Genomic DNA, 13,940 nt, shown 5'->3' on the forward strand with positions numbered 1-13,940 from the left:
ATAGAAACAGAGAGACGGAATGGAAGTTGCAAGATGTCCAACATGCAGCAGCTTGTACTGGAGAAGTCTGCTACCCTCAAACATGACATGGTGTATCCTTTTAGAGGGTTGTTTATGGAAGGTAGATGACTGGTAAGACAAGAAGGTAGGAATAGTAATGTTAAAGCTGATGGTACATTACAGTACAGGCTACCACAGTATTGGAGTGTCAGCACTAGAATTTGACACCTGGTACCTTTAGAGTCCCTGTATTTTGTGCTCTGTTACTGCTCTTGTTAGGGAAGTTCCCACCTACATGGTGTCTGTGGAATCAGGAATGTCACTGGGAACTGACTCCTCAAGTTACCATGTGGGAAGGAGAGTATTTCACTGTGTATTGTCTCTTCTTGCCCTTTGTGGGGTTTTTTGTTTATTTTCTTCGTAGGCTGGTCAATCACCAGGCAGCTAAGATGATTGCTTTTGCAGTATGGCTGAGGAACAGAAGAAATACTAGAGAGCAGGTTTCACTGTCATGTTTGTATCAAAATACCATTTTTGGAGTGGTCTTTTTCTAAAGCTGAAAGGCCCAGTTTTTGTTCACACTTAAAATATCTAATGGAAGTCAAGTAATACTCCATGAAGCCTAACTAATTACACAGACTTTCCCATGAGGGAATAAAGCTTTTGGAAAGCTCGGTTGCTGCTGCTGAAGTTTACATTAGAGTCTTGCTTCTGCAGATTCCAGACAAAAGGTTTTGTATTTTGTAACAATCACATTCAACTTAATTAAAAATTCATTTTTATTCTACTTCAAATTACTCTCTGCTGGCTGATGTCCTCCTTTATCTGGTGTTGCCAATTCCTTAATTTACAGGGACAGAATGACACATTTAAAAACTTAGTATTGTAGCAGGATATTTTAGTTAACATTTAAAAAGGGGGGTGGGGTGGTGGGGGGCGGACAGGCAGGGGGATCAGTTCTGCTCAGTTACTTTAATTCCACAGCCATCTCGAAGGAAAGACTTGGCTTGATGGACCATAAGCCAAGGCTCTGCTTTCACTGGAAGGCCAGACTATCTGATTATCAGAGGCCCTTCCTGACCTATACTTTCTGTAATTTTCTGAGTCTGACCACTGAGTCAGGGATCTATCTAGATAGCATGGTTTATCTAAGTTCTAAAACACGTAGAATTGTAAGTGTCATAGTAGTCTTGAGATAGAGATCTTACACTGGCTTGATTTAAGTGATATGGTCAGCAGCATAAAATATCAGTAAGACCATAACAAAACACTCTCTAGCTGTCAGACCTCACTCTCCCCTTTAGAGGTTAAGCTGTACTTCATTGACTGAAGGCAATTTGAAGTAAGCATTTTAACGTGATTAACAAGTAAGGGTAGCCTTTGTAGTCTCATCTATCGATAATTTTGTATGTGGTTAGTTTCTCTGGTTCCTTTAGACATATGTTAATACACAGTTATACTGTGGCTAGAAGAAACATGATTTTGGCGCTAACAAATATAGAAAACATTTTAAAATCAAACTTCAGGAAAAATTGCGAAGTTAATACTTGATAAGTAGCAGATATTGCATTGCATTAGGTTAATTGTTGTACAGATTTTTAGATGGAACACTGGTAACGCAATGGTGCAAAAGTGTACTGGCAATATAACAGAAAATGTAATTACAATTTCACTTGTTTTGTTAATCTTATACTATGTACTTTTGAATTGGAAAAACAAAGTAGGTGGTGGTTTTGACACGTTAATAATGAGTTTCAGGCCTGGATCATTTATTAATCAAGAACTTTAAGGAATGCGTAGATTTTTATTTGTAAAATTGAAGTATTCTCTCCAGAGGGAGAAATTTTATTTAGAACACCTGGTACTTTGCGGTGAGTTAATGAACATCTTGTAACACTTAGCTTTGCGAACTATCTGGTCTGTCTTGTTTGCTGTTGTCTAGTAGACTTGCAGTTTCTGTGTTTATGGTCCAGTTGTATGTGTTATGATGCTTCAGAAAGTTTGAATTTTAGCAGAAGAAAACTATCTCTTAGATTTCATGAACTTCATCAAGTGTTTCTTTGCTTGCTGCTTAGAAGTATGGCTCACATTTACATATTCCTCTGGAATGTGGATTTTAGAGAATCTAACAAATACTTGCTAGTAAAACTATAAAGTGAATTTTTTGTTCTGTGTTGGACTGCATCTTCTCTCTGAAGAAAGTCATTTAATTTTGATCAGCTATGAGGCAGAAGCAAACTTCAGGTTGTGGTTGCTGATTAAGAAGAGTGCATTCTCAGAGGTGGGCCCAGTACTGAATATACTGAGTTTCTGAAGGAGGGCAGTTGCATTCTTGATGCATGTGCATCTTGACTGCGAACTGTAGCAAGCACATTGAGGTAGGCTTAGAAATACAAGAGTGCTGGCATAACTATTTAACAGGTATTCTGTCTGTGATAGTCTCATGTGCTTTGAAGGAATTATTTTGCCTCTTTTTAATAAATCTTTATTACTGTAATCATCAGAAGTGATCTTAACATTTATAAATGTGATCTGCTGTAGTGGTCTTCGCTAACAAACTTTTGGCTGTTTGCTGTTCAGAATTGCTTTTCCATCTTTAGCTTTAGTTTCAGCTCTACTCTTTTGTGCTGCTCTTCAGGGTGAAGCTGCTATTTGTGTATTACTTTATAATAAATTGTATTGTACTCCAGGAGAGGGTTTTCTAGTAGAAGCTAGCTGAAATTGGAAATGCCTTTTTTATTTCCAGTTGGACTGTCTAACTGTAAACACCCTGTTGTGATACCTCATTAAACCCACCCTACTGTAGCAACTTACAAAGTGGTTTTATGTTTTTCAGAAGCTGTTTCTTTCAAATGTGCTACAAGGTTGCATGTATGGGTTTCTGGTTAATTTTAATATTAATGATAGAGGTGACTCGCTGAAGAATCAATGCAATTTAAGAGCTTCGTAAAGAAATTTGCTGTATACTGTAGATACATCATCTGTATTTGTGATTTAAGGGGTGATGCTAAACTGCATTGTATTAACAGAAAACCAGAGTTAAGCTGCCTTGGTCTGGCTAAATTGTCACTTTGTGATGAGATCATAGCAAGTGGAAGACACTTGCTTTCTCCAGAGGTTAAAAAAGCAGGAGTTTCTTTTTGTGAGAGCTTGTAAATAAAGGGAGACTTGCTTGACTTCAGAGCAATATTCAGGGATCTGTGTCGGGGAGCTACAAAGGCTGACTCTACAGCTGCCTGTCGGACAGCAAGGACTCTTTGGGTACTCAGTCAGGGGTTATGAACATAGTAACGCTTAACCAGTATCACATCCTCATCTTAGTGTTAACTGTTTTACATTTTAAAGTTTGTTAATCTTGCCTACAGCTTTTCTCTGCCCCCAGGTAAGTATGCCAGAACATAGTGACTCGAAAATGGGGTGATAAAAGAATAAATGATGAGAGATTCTGCTATTTGTAGCATTTTGGGTTTTGTTCCCCCTCCCCTTCCCCTACAAAAAAATAATTGAAAATCAATGAGTTAAGGGGTACATCGTGTATCTACCCTGGCACTTAGGGTTTATTTTGAAAGAGTAACAAGAGTGCTGCATTAGGCTTGTTCCTGTCCTCAGAGAAATCTCTTTCAATGAGTGGTATTTTAAACTTGGTTCCAGTGTAATTGGTGCTTGAACAAATCATGGGGTTGGACTTCCTCAGCGTAGCAAAGCATTAGCTGTCAAGCTAGTAGTATTTCCTTCTGTGGTGTGACCAAAATGTGCGCGCTACATCTATCCTATTCAGTAAACTGGAGCCTGTTGACATGAAATGCCTGTGCTCTGGGCAGCCTGGATGAAAGTCTCTTAGCTCTGGTTTCTGGCTGTTTTAATTGTACTAAATAGCCAACTAGAAGCCATCTCTGAACAAGTTCAAAAGTAAATCAAGAAGCCATCTTCTTAATCTCTACTGTTACTTCAAGGCAATTCTGCCATGCTTTCTGAAATGTTTTAAGTGCCCTTCAGAAGGATTACTATTCAATATTCAGTCTTAGCTATCCATGTCTGTATCACTGTTTCTTTGAGAAATACTTTGATGGATTGTCACAGTATGCCTGCAGTGTTGTTGTCTTCATTATGCATCCCAAAGAGAAAGTACTGGGTAAGAAGATTCTTGGGGTTGGCTCAGTGTAACCATTCTTAACTAAATGAGGTACACTGAAGATATAAAGAGCGAAATATGACAGGCACTGATGGTAGATACCATAGCTCTTTGGAAGGAGATGCAGTTTTCATACCAGCGTTGGTGGGGTAAGGTTTTGATGTTTGATCTTCCTCAAACACTGGAAGGCTGTTATCAGACAGCACAAGAAAAGCTCCTAAATCACACCTAGGTCATGAGTTGAAACTGGTGAAGCTTGGAAATACAGAACTGTATCTTTTTTTTTTTTTCCTTCCCTATTTCTTTAGTTCTTACCCTTTTCTACAATGAGAAAATATGTTTTTGTTATCCTGTTTTTAGTTTTGTCTCATACAATGTGGACTTAAACTTCAGTTTACTCAGATCCTGATTGTGCATTTATCTTTAAGATACTCGGGCATCCACAGAAATCCTTGGCACGTTCAGAGCAGTTCAGAATTGCTCGTATGTACGTGTAGTACACTGCACGGCTGGAACTTGAATTTGAAATCAAGAGTTTAATAAGAGTTTAAATCATTCTTACTTTCATTTTTGACTTTAACTAGGCTTTTTCTTGAGTGAGTGATACATGATTAGTTACATGCTTCGTTTTAAAGCGACTATTGCAGTAGTATTGCCACCTATTAAAATGAATGTGCCAGCTTTAAGTTTGTTATCAATTATTCTTTTACTTTTTATAGTTGTCTTCTCTGAGGAAGAGAGAGAGCAGCTGAGAAGATTCACAAATAAATCTTATCTTCTGGATAAAAGAAGTCGTTACCTTGTATATCTTGGTTTAATCGATATCCTTCTGGCGTATTGCTATGAAGTCTATGTCAATGAAGGAGAAAAGAATGTAAGTTTAAAAAAAAGCTGTATGTTTTAGGGACCTAGTGTTGGACCCTGTACTGTCATTTAGCAAACTTACCTTTTAAAATGAACTTGCTTCTGTGCATTAAAAATACATAATTGAGTCATTTAAAATTAAAGGCTTTATATGTCTAGATTGAGCTGTTAGGATGCATGTGGGAATTAGTAAGACTTCTAAGTATTGCTGCTCTTCTGGAGCAGCTTTTTAGCTGTAGGTGAGAAGTGGAGTTGCAAGAGACTCCAGACAATTCTGTTTGTTTGTGATTTGTTCTGTGTTGTGATGTGTCTTGATTCTTGTAAATGCAGAATTCACAAATAGTTATTATTTTATGTTGATGGAACTGTACAAAACCACCATGTTTGACTATGATAATACCACTACTTTTTTGGATTCTGAGAAAGCATGGGAAATAATTTAGTCTGTAGGACTGAAACTGTAGTGTTTTATATAGGCTACCATTACATGCTTTTTAAAAAACTGATTTTTGGGGGTTTTGTTGTGGATTTGGGTTTTTGGGTGTTTTTCTTGGGTTTTAGGGTGGTTTTAAGCTTATGCACTGAGTATGGAAGGTGTATTCTGAAGCATGCTAGAACCTAAAGTGAGGCATTAAAAATTTTAACAAGTAATACGTATGTAAAACCAAAAAAAATCCTAATGCAGAGGTTTCTCTAGTAGTCAGTCACTGAATGGAAGTAGGAAGGCAAGTGTCAGTTTTCAAGATTCTGGTGTTTGTCCATGTCTTACACAAGCAGCAGCTACCTTGATTTTGTGTTCTGTATCCTAGTTTTTTCACAGGATATAAAGAATTAAGAAAATAGAAGAAGTTCAGAATGGATGCCATGTTGTTCTGTGGTTAGGTTGCTGTTTTGAAATAGACATGCTTCCCAGATACAGCTCTGTGCCTAGCATCTCCTTGGCTGGTGTTAACCAATTAGATGTTCTCTCAAGGCTTTTAATCAAACTATTGGATCACATAATTGAAACCATTCTGACCATAGACTAAAATGAGGGCATGGGTTTTAGAATGGTAGGCAGAAATTTCGAGACCCACTTATTTGACAGAATAATCTAGGATGGTTGTTGTATCATGAGTTAGTGTTGCACAAAATCGCAAATAGGTGATGAACACAGTTGTACAGTTTGTTACTGATATTCACAATAACCAGATGGTACATGTGGAAAACACACTAGGTTTTTTCTCCTTTTTAATAGAAAAACCAAGATTTTCAGGCCATGCAGATCTTTACGAGAGCCAGGATTATATATCAAGGCTTCCTGGCTTTTAACCCTAATCACCTCACTAGACCACACTACCACACAAATAGTCTGAATCTGTCACATGTTAAAAACAATGATATTTCACATGTACCGCTGGCTTTAGGACCCTCTCTGAAAGCCAAAAGTCTTGAGCCATTTTCACAAAACAAAGCATTTTAGCTTGAGCTTTGTTGATTCAAGTTTCTGTTGCTTGGTGAAAAGGGACAGAATTCCACTAAGATACTGGTTTTCTGTGATTGCTGTTGTATTTTGAAGCCTCTGTGCATGGGCTACATAATCCCAATATGGAAAACAATTCAGTTATTTAACATCTGCATTGCAATATAATTTTTAATCCTGTCCTGTGCCCATTTCTATGCACATAATATAATTACTGCTTCATATTCACAAAGGTTCTTAAATTACTGCCAGAATGTTATCTTAAATAGTTTGCTGGCAGTCTTGAATGTTGAATTACATAATACTTGTTTTACGGTCTTCTCTTAAAACCAGGTTGAATCAGCTTGGAATGTCAGGAAGCTGAGTGCAACACTGTGCTGGCTGGAGGTAAGTTAAAACTTAAGTTTTGCATCATGTGTTTGCTGTATTATTTGGTTTTGGTGTTGTGCGTTGCTTTTGTGGAAAGCTTGCGCTTCACATTAAGTGCATGTCCTCTGTTTAATAGTTATAAGAAATTGATTGTGACTTCTGGGCTCCCAGCTACTAGTAGCTTCAAGAGGCTGGAGTATGACCTTTTATCTGTCTGGGTGCCAGGCCTTCTAGCTCATTCTGGAAAAGCTGAGGATAGGCACTATGAAAAAAGCTGCTTGTCTACACATTGTTCCTAGCTCTCCTGGGTTTGATTCTCAAGTCAATGACGTTTATTTAGGAAGTAACTGTAATTGTTCCTTACATCTATCCACAGTGTGTGTGTGCAGCTCCATGCTTAGGGCAAGAAAATACAGCCTTCTGGCTCCTTGATCAGAAGTCATAGATACCTTCCCATTTAACTGGCTGAAGTATATCAAAATAAGAAGAGCATAAAAAATAGGGAATGTAATTTCTTAGTCTTCTTGTGTCCTTTAAGTCCTGCCTTGGATATATATTAACTTAAGAAGATGGAAGCTTATTGCTCACTTCTGGGGGTTTTGATTGCTGAGCCTTTCTTCAGCCTTCGTAGTTCATGAATGCACTTCTAGCTTGCTCTTTTTCTAGGCTGCAAATCAGGTGGCTTCTGGCTTCTCCTCCATTCTGCTGTGTGGCTTCAGAATGCATTGGAGAGTGGAACTGGGAAGCCCAGAAGTAAATGCAAACCCAATGATAGGAAAAGCTCTTAGAACTCAATCAAAAGGTGGTTTGGTTTTGTGTGGCGTTGTCTGTCCCCATATCCCCCCTCGATCATGGAAAAGTCGAATTCCATGTTCTTGTAGCAAAGAGACCTCAGTTAGGTAGTTGTAGAACTGTTGTCTCATTAAGGCTGTAATGTGTTGTGTGACATTTCAGACATAGGCTGAATACTTTTGTTTCAGGCTTTATGGAGGGTTAGAGTACATGTGTTGCTTTGCCCACTCGCTGCTTTTCAGTGTTATTGCCACGTCCCTATTTGTTTAGTTGCTGCTAGCCCTTTGAAACCAACATAGATAGAGGAAGGAAACTTAACTTCTATTCTTTCCACTTCCAGACGGTTTACTGAAAGCACACAGGCCTGTGTATGTAATTCAGTTGCTACAGAGCTTCAAGTGGGAAGGGACTTAATCTGGCCTGTAATCCATGATTTCTTATGATTGCAGTAAGCTAGAAAGGACTATTTGTCCTCATTCCCAAAATTACTGAGCCAAGTCTCTGTTTACAGGATCGAAAATGATATTTGACGGGATTTTTGGGTTCAGTCCTTCAAAGATTTCTAGTAGTGGTGAATCTTCTGTTCAGTAAGAACTTATGTTATGACAACTGGTTTTCTAGACCTGTCAGTTTTGTGTCCAATTGAATGTTCTGCAGTAGCAAGTTACAAAGGAGTGAAGTTACAATTCAGTGATTGCCTTGTCTCAAATTTTTTTCAGATCCATGTCCTAACGTAGTGAACGGGTTTTCTGTGTGTGCTTATCCTATAATATAGCAGATCCTGGTGCAGCCTGTGCCAACAGTATATTTCACACCCAGAAAATTCAGTCTCCTGGCACCAAGCTGTTAATAACTATATCTGTTCTACAAACCATGTAGAGGCGGGTGTTTTCATCAATCTGTAAACAAAATCGCCTCAGCTATGGTTTGTTTGAACTGACTGCCATTTTGCTGTGCATGACATGTACACACCTTAGACTCTAAATATTAAATAACAAAACATAAATTATTTAAATGCTTAATGTCGATCCATTAAAATGAAAAATAGGTTGAGGTAGTCACATAATGCAAAAAAGTGCTGGCTGTCAGCAAAGCATTTTTATTAATTTTAATAAATTGAGAGTTCAAGATGGAATAGGTATTTCTTTTTGGATTCATAAATGGAATTTTTTGTCTTGAAAAGTGAAAGCTGGAAAGGAAATCACTGTCGTAAAGTCTTTAATAAGTCATTAATGCCTCTGGCCTAAGTAAATTAGAGGTCTTTCTCACTTGTAAAGGAGGTCGATGACCTGCTTTCCCTAGGCAGATATATTTATCCCTGTCTTGAATATCTAACTTTCATGAAAGGCAGTCATGGATCATTTTTAGAGATCTTCTATGTACACATGTATTTTGTTAATATGTGGTTTTACATTTTCTTTATTCTTAAAAGGCTTTTGATAGCTTCCCCTTAATATATGTAACTATGTGGGACAGATGTAACTTACTGCTTTAATCTAAAGGATGGCAAAGCCTTGAGTTATTTTATTCTAATGTTCTCTATGTTCTTTAGTTTTAATTCAAAACCAATAAAATGTATAGGACTTCTGTTATCCTGCCATGTAAACTATTATATGATTTTTTTCATAAAAGGAAAACAAAAAATAATTCCTAGTATCCAAAATCATACAGGCTAATTCAGATTTTTCACTGGTATGCACAGAGTTTCACTAGTGTTCATGATGTCCTGGTATCTTTTGGAAGAAGAGTGCTGTGCTATCCCCTATACAGACATTTTGGATTAGTGACACGTGCCTTCAATGATACAGTCATGATACTGCAACTAGGTAAGTTTTTTGGGGATAGGAAGTAATGCCTGTATAGCCACATTGTCTGTGTGTCTGTGTTTTTTTTTTTTTTTATAAATTTTGAATCCTTTAGCCAGTTTCACCAAAACTTGATAGATCTGAAAATGGGGCTGGGGAGAGACAAGAACAAAATTAGTCTCCTTAGCAGGAAAAAGCCCCTGAAGCAACTCATTTATTAGGCAACAGTTGTGGTGTAAATTCAGCTGTATTATTCACAACAGAAAATCTACTCAGAAGAAATGTTTTGAATGACTCATTCTTAGAAAAGTCTTTGATCAGATCTTGTTTCTGGATAAATCAGGATAGTCCAGCCACGATGTGTAAAGCTTTAGGGAAAAAGTCTTTAAAGTATTTTTCTCTATACTGTTGTTAAACTGTAAAGAGATTTTTCTGTTGGACAAGAACATTTTAATGAGGCTTATGTTAAAGTAGGTTATATACTATGATTTTTTCAGACCCTATTCTTAAGGTGTCTTAAGTTTTTATTTCAAAGCAGAGTTTCTTATTGTATAAGAACAGTCCTGTTGTTTTCTGTTATTCTTTGTGTTCTTTAACAACCTGACTGAAACCCTGTGAAAAAAAGATCATGGAAGTTGTCAAAAATCCTTCCAATTTGTCTGTACCTAAGGGAAGTTTTTAAAGCATCGTTGTCTGTAGTTGTTCCAACGGTTTAAATTCTGCTCATCATGGTTTTGAAGTTGCAAATCTGGACAGCCTTCATGCATGTTCTACTGTTTGGAAGAATTACTGTTTTAATTCAGCCCTTGTCAGTGATGTTAGGATTTTGACAGAAAGGAAATGTATCCTAATGTTGAAGTCCTGTTCTCCTTGACAGTTTTATTTTCTAGGATTAGATTTTTTTTTTGTTGGTTTTCAGCTTTGTAACTGAGCCAGTCCATTAATTTTGTTTTCTTGTTCAAAATAACTATTTGATATCTAGCCATTTTAATTTTTAAACTGTCTCATTGTATGTGCCAGTTTGGTATTGCCATACAGAATCACAAATTTGAGGACAAGGAGGGTTTTGTGTTTCATAGTCAGTGTTACAGTTCTCCATAGGATTAAGGCAGAATGGTTGAGATGACTCTTCGGTAAGTCCAGTGGTAGTCTGGGAAGAACAGAAATTCTGAATTTGTGTCAGCTTTAAAACTTGTTTTGCATCATTGTTCTTTTAGTACTTCCTATATAATTTTTCTCTCTTGGGAGCAGAGGCCGAAATCTCTGACTCGTGTATGTTATCTTAGTTCTCTGCTTGCTATTAGGAAGTAAGGTAGTCCTAAATAACAGCCAAGTAAGGCTGTTCATAAAAAACCAAGCAGTGAATATCATTAAAACTATTTTGTCAAAAAATAAATGACAATTTAAAAAATACTTTCTTTTAAAACTGAAGAAAAAACGGACTACGCACTACATACTTGCAGCTTTTTTGTTTCATTTTCAGGCGTGGAGCTGTCATTATCTTAATGCTTGTGCATTATTCTTTCAGCAGTGACATTCTTATTATTATAGTTTGGTAAGGGAAGTGACATCTACAATAACTGTGTGCCAGATTTCTTGCTCCATCCTCCTGTGTTGGTAAGAGGCAACAGCAGCCACATGTCCCTCTGGTTCTAGAACACAATGGCCCCAGTAGGGCTTACCATTGTGGTCTCCCTACGTTACCCACGATGGTCTTGCTTCAACAGCAAAGTCCCTGTCATCTCTGGAGGAGTAGTTTGGGTATGTTAACTCATTCTCTACTGGACCAGGAGACATGCTAGGCTTGTATTTTCTGACCTCAGTGCTTTGCATAAAAATTACTGCCATAAGCTTTAAAATAAATTCAACTTAATTTAGTTGATAACTTCTGTGGCTGCTTCTAAACCATTCTAGCTAAGAAATGCAGCAGGCCTGGCTTCATTCTGTGCATGTCTGTGCTGTGCTGGTTGCCTGGGAAACGGTGCAGTATGGGGTGACTGGCTGCGTCCACAGAGCTGGCCGTGGATCAGCAAGATGCTGAAAAAGCACAAGCAAGCCTCAAGAAAAGAGAATGTGTGCCCATTTCAACTGGTAGTGGAGAAGACAACACTATCCTGAGTATGAGCTGTGACATTCTCCAAGTGCTGCCTGGGAAGCAGACACAAGTGCGCTGCTTCCTTCATGTGGTTATAAATCTGTTGGGAGGGACTTCGCAAGTTAGTAGTTTGGTGATAAAAGTAACTCTGATGAACTTCTGAAAGTTCTGGGGTTTGTGTATCAAACTAGTATTTACTATTATGGTGCATGTATAGTGTGAAAAATTTTAAGCTTTTTAAGTAGCCAACTACCAAAGAACTAAGATACAGCGTGGATGTATTGGCTGTTTATAATCAGAAGTGGGTGGGGGGAAGTGTGTGTGTATATATAGTCTTAAAAGAAGTAATTTTTAGATTTCTTAGATAATCTTTGTACTGCCAAGGCACACCTGTTCAGTCAAAATGTTTCCTCCTTCAAACTTCAATGGAAGTTGAGCCATGCTTTTGAGGAATTTTTTTTTACAGAATACTTGGCAAACTATTCAATGTGCAAAGCTAGCAGTTATAGATAGCATTAAATACTGTTACCCTCTTTGTTTTCTGGAAATGATGCCTCACCAATTTGGCACTGTATTGTGATATGTGTGATGAACATAGGTAAAAATGACTGAAGTAACATACAATAATTCAATTAAGTAGTAACACAACTTCCTTTTCAGGTAGACGCAACAGGAATGGTGTTTAACTTAAGGGATCAGTTTGAGTTGACCTTATCCTGACTTGAGGTTTCTTTCAGGATGCTGGTAGAGGAAGCTGGGACATAGTATAATACAAAGTTTTGATAATAATAATAAGCTAAGTAAATTATTTAAAAATAGAAAAGAATTCTGATGGGACTGAGATGTTATGCCTCAGGTTGTGTGACTTGACTTCTAAAATACTAGTGTTATGTTGGTGGATCATTTCCAAGGTAGAGGATAGTGCATTCTTAAGCTATTAAGGATCCTTGCATGTGATTTAAACACTTTTTATTTTGAATTAAGATTTCCTGCCAAAGCATTAATTGTAAAACAGATGCATTAAGCTGATTAATGTTGAGGTCCTCAGCAGATATTTTTTTTCTGATGCTGTTTTAGTGATCTATAATACTTAACTATGCTGAATTGTGAACTATTTTATCTGCTGTATTTATCTGTTCCTGGATAGGATTAAAAAAGGGAATAAAATGTGTTGGTGCATCCAGCTACAATGCTATCTCCAACATAATGTGTATACTGCATGTGACAGTTGACTAACAAATATCTGAGGTGTGTTTATGTGAAAACGTGTAGCCCTTTTTCTTTTCAGTAGACCGTAATATGCCAGTGGTGTGGGCTGGTTCTGTCAGTATTTACTCAAAACTGTTTTACCTTTGCGTAATACTGATTTGAAAGTTACTGTCTATGAGCTAATAATAAAGAGAATTTATTTGTGCTCTTTGCTGCAACATAAAACATACTTTGCTTCTTTCCATACAGAAGTTAACAGTAACAGATTTAGGATTATATTACCCATTAAAACCAGATAGTACTGTTGCCTAGCTGTGTAAGTTGTTACCAGGGTGTTTTCATTTAAAAGTCCGCAAGAGCTCTTTTCTTGTTTTTAAGAATGCTACTTTTTTCTTTTTATTTTTTTTTAATGGGACAGTAAAGTTCAGTTTGTCTTTTTAGTTGAATGTTCCTCCTTCTTGAAAACGTGGAAGAACGTGCTGAAGTCTGCAGGAAAAATAACTTCATGTGAAATAAAATGATCGGACTGTTAATTTCCTTTGCTTCCAAATACTCAGTACGAAAGCTGGTAGAATTTCATGATGGTGTATCAGTAGGTTCTTCTATCAAATGGCAGATCCAGAACTGGGGTCAAATTACATGTTTGTTTGAACTAATCTGTAGGAGGAGGACTGGCTGTGTGAAACTGGAATTGAAGTTGCAGGCTCTTCTCTACCAGCTGTCATAGCAATGAACTCCAGAAGAATCCAATGTTCTGTGGACATATGTATTACTCTTCTGTGATATTTGCCTTCTTTGCTTGGTTTCTCTGCTGCTTTTCCTCTGAAGTTACAACTCATCCTCTCCCCAACAGCAGTGTAATCATTTTTTAATGGCAGGAAAAGAAATTCACATTTTTCTCAGAAAAACAATGGGTTAGTACATAGGCTTGATAACCAACTTGAAATCCATATATACTGCAAAATGGGATATTATCCTCCTTTACCTCTAACACAGATCTTCAAGCCAAAAAAATAGAGGATGTTGGAGTCTGTTTTAAGTCATATACTTTTAAGTTCCACATCTTTAAAATTTAATGGCTTAGAAGATTATCAAACAGTTTTGATTCTATTACAGAAGTTGGAATCTTTAAATATAACTAGTGGGGTTTTTTTGAGTAATCAGGAAATAGTATCTGTATGTAAAAAGCAGTGTGTTTATTGATCGGTGTAG

The 13,940-nt window shown here is 37.2% G+C and overlaps 1 protein-coding gene across 3 annotated transcripts in view; it reads left to right on the plus strand.

The window, feature by feature from the left end:
• The window catches only part of SHQ1 (SHQ1, H/ACA ribonucleoprotein assembly factor), a 51,492-nt gene that overhangs the window by 12,376 nt on the left and 25,176 nt on the right, over positions 1-13,940 (plus strand). For 2 of the 3 annotated variants that reach the window (XM_056336833.1, XM_056336832.1), the window contains exons 8-10: positions 4,852-5,006; positions 6,792-6,845; positions 9,322-9,445. In XM_056336833.1, the coding sequence (XP_056192808.1) occupies positions 4,852-5,006; positions 6,792-6,845; positions 9,322-9,445 (333 nt within the window). Of the gene's footprint in view, positions 1-4,851; positions 5,007-6,791; positions 6,846-9,321; positions 9,446-11,437; positions 13,652-13,940 lie in introns of those variants that run through there. The other variant, XM_056336834.1, reaches the window with a different exon arrangement.

The sequence above is a fragment of the Falco biarmicus genome, chromosome 4 (assembly GCF_023638135.1).
Source record: "Falco biarmicus isolate bFalBia1 chromosome 4, bFalBia1.pri, whole genome shotgun sequence".
In the NCBI taxonomy this organism is placed as follows: Eukaryota; Metazoa; Chordata; class Aves; order Falconiformes; family Falconidae; genus Falco; species Falco biarmicus.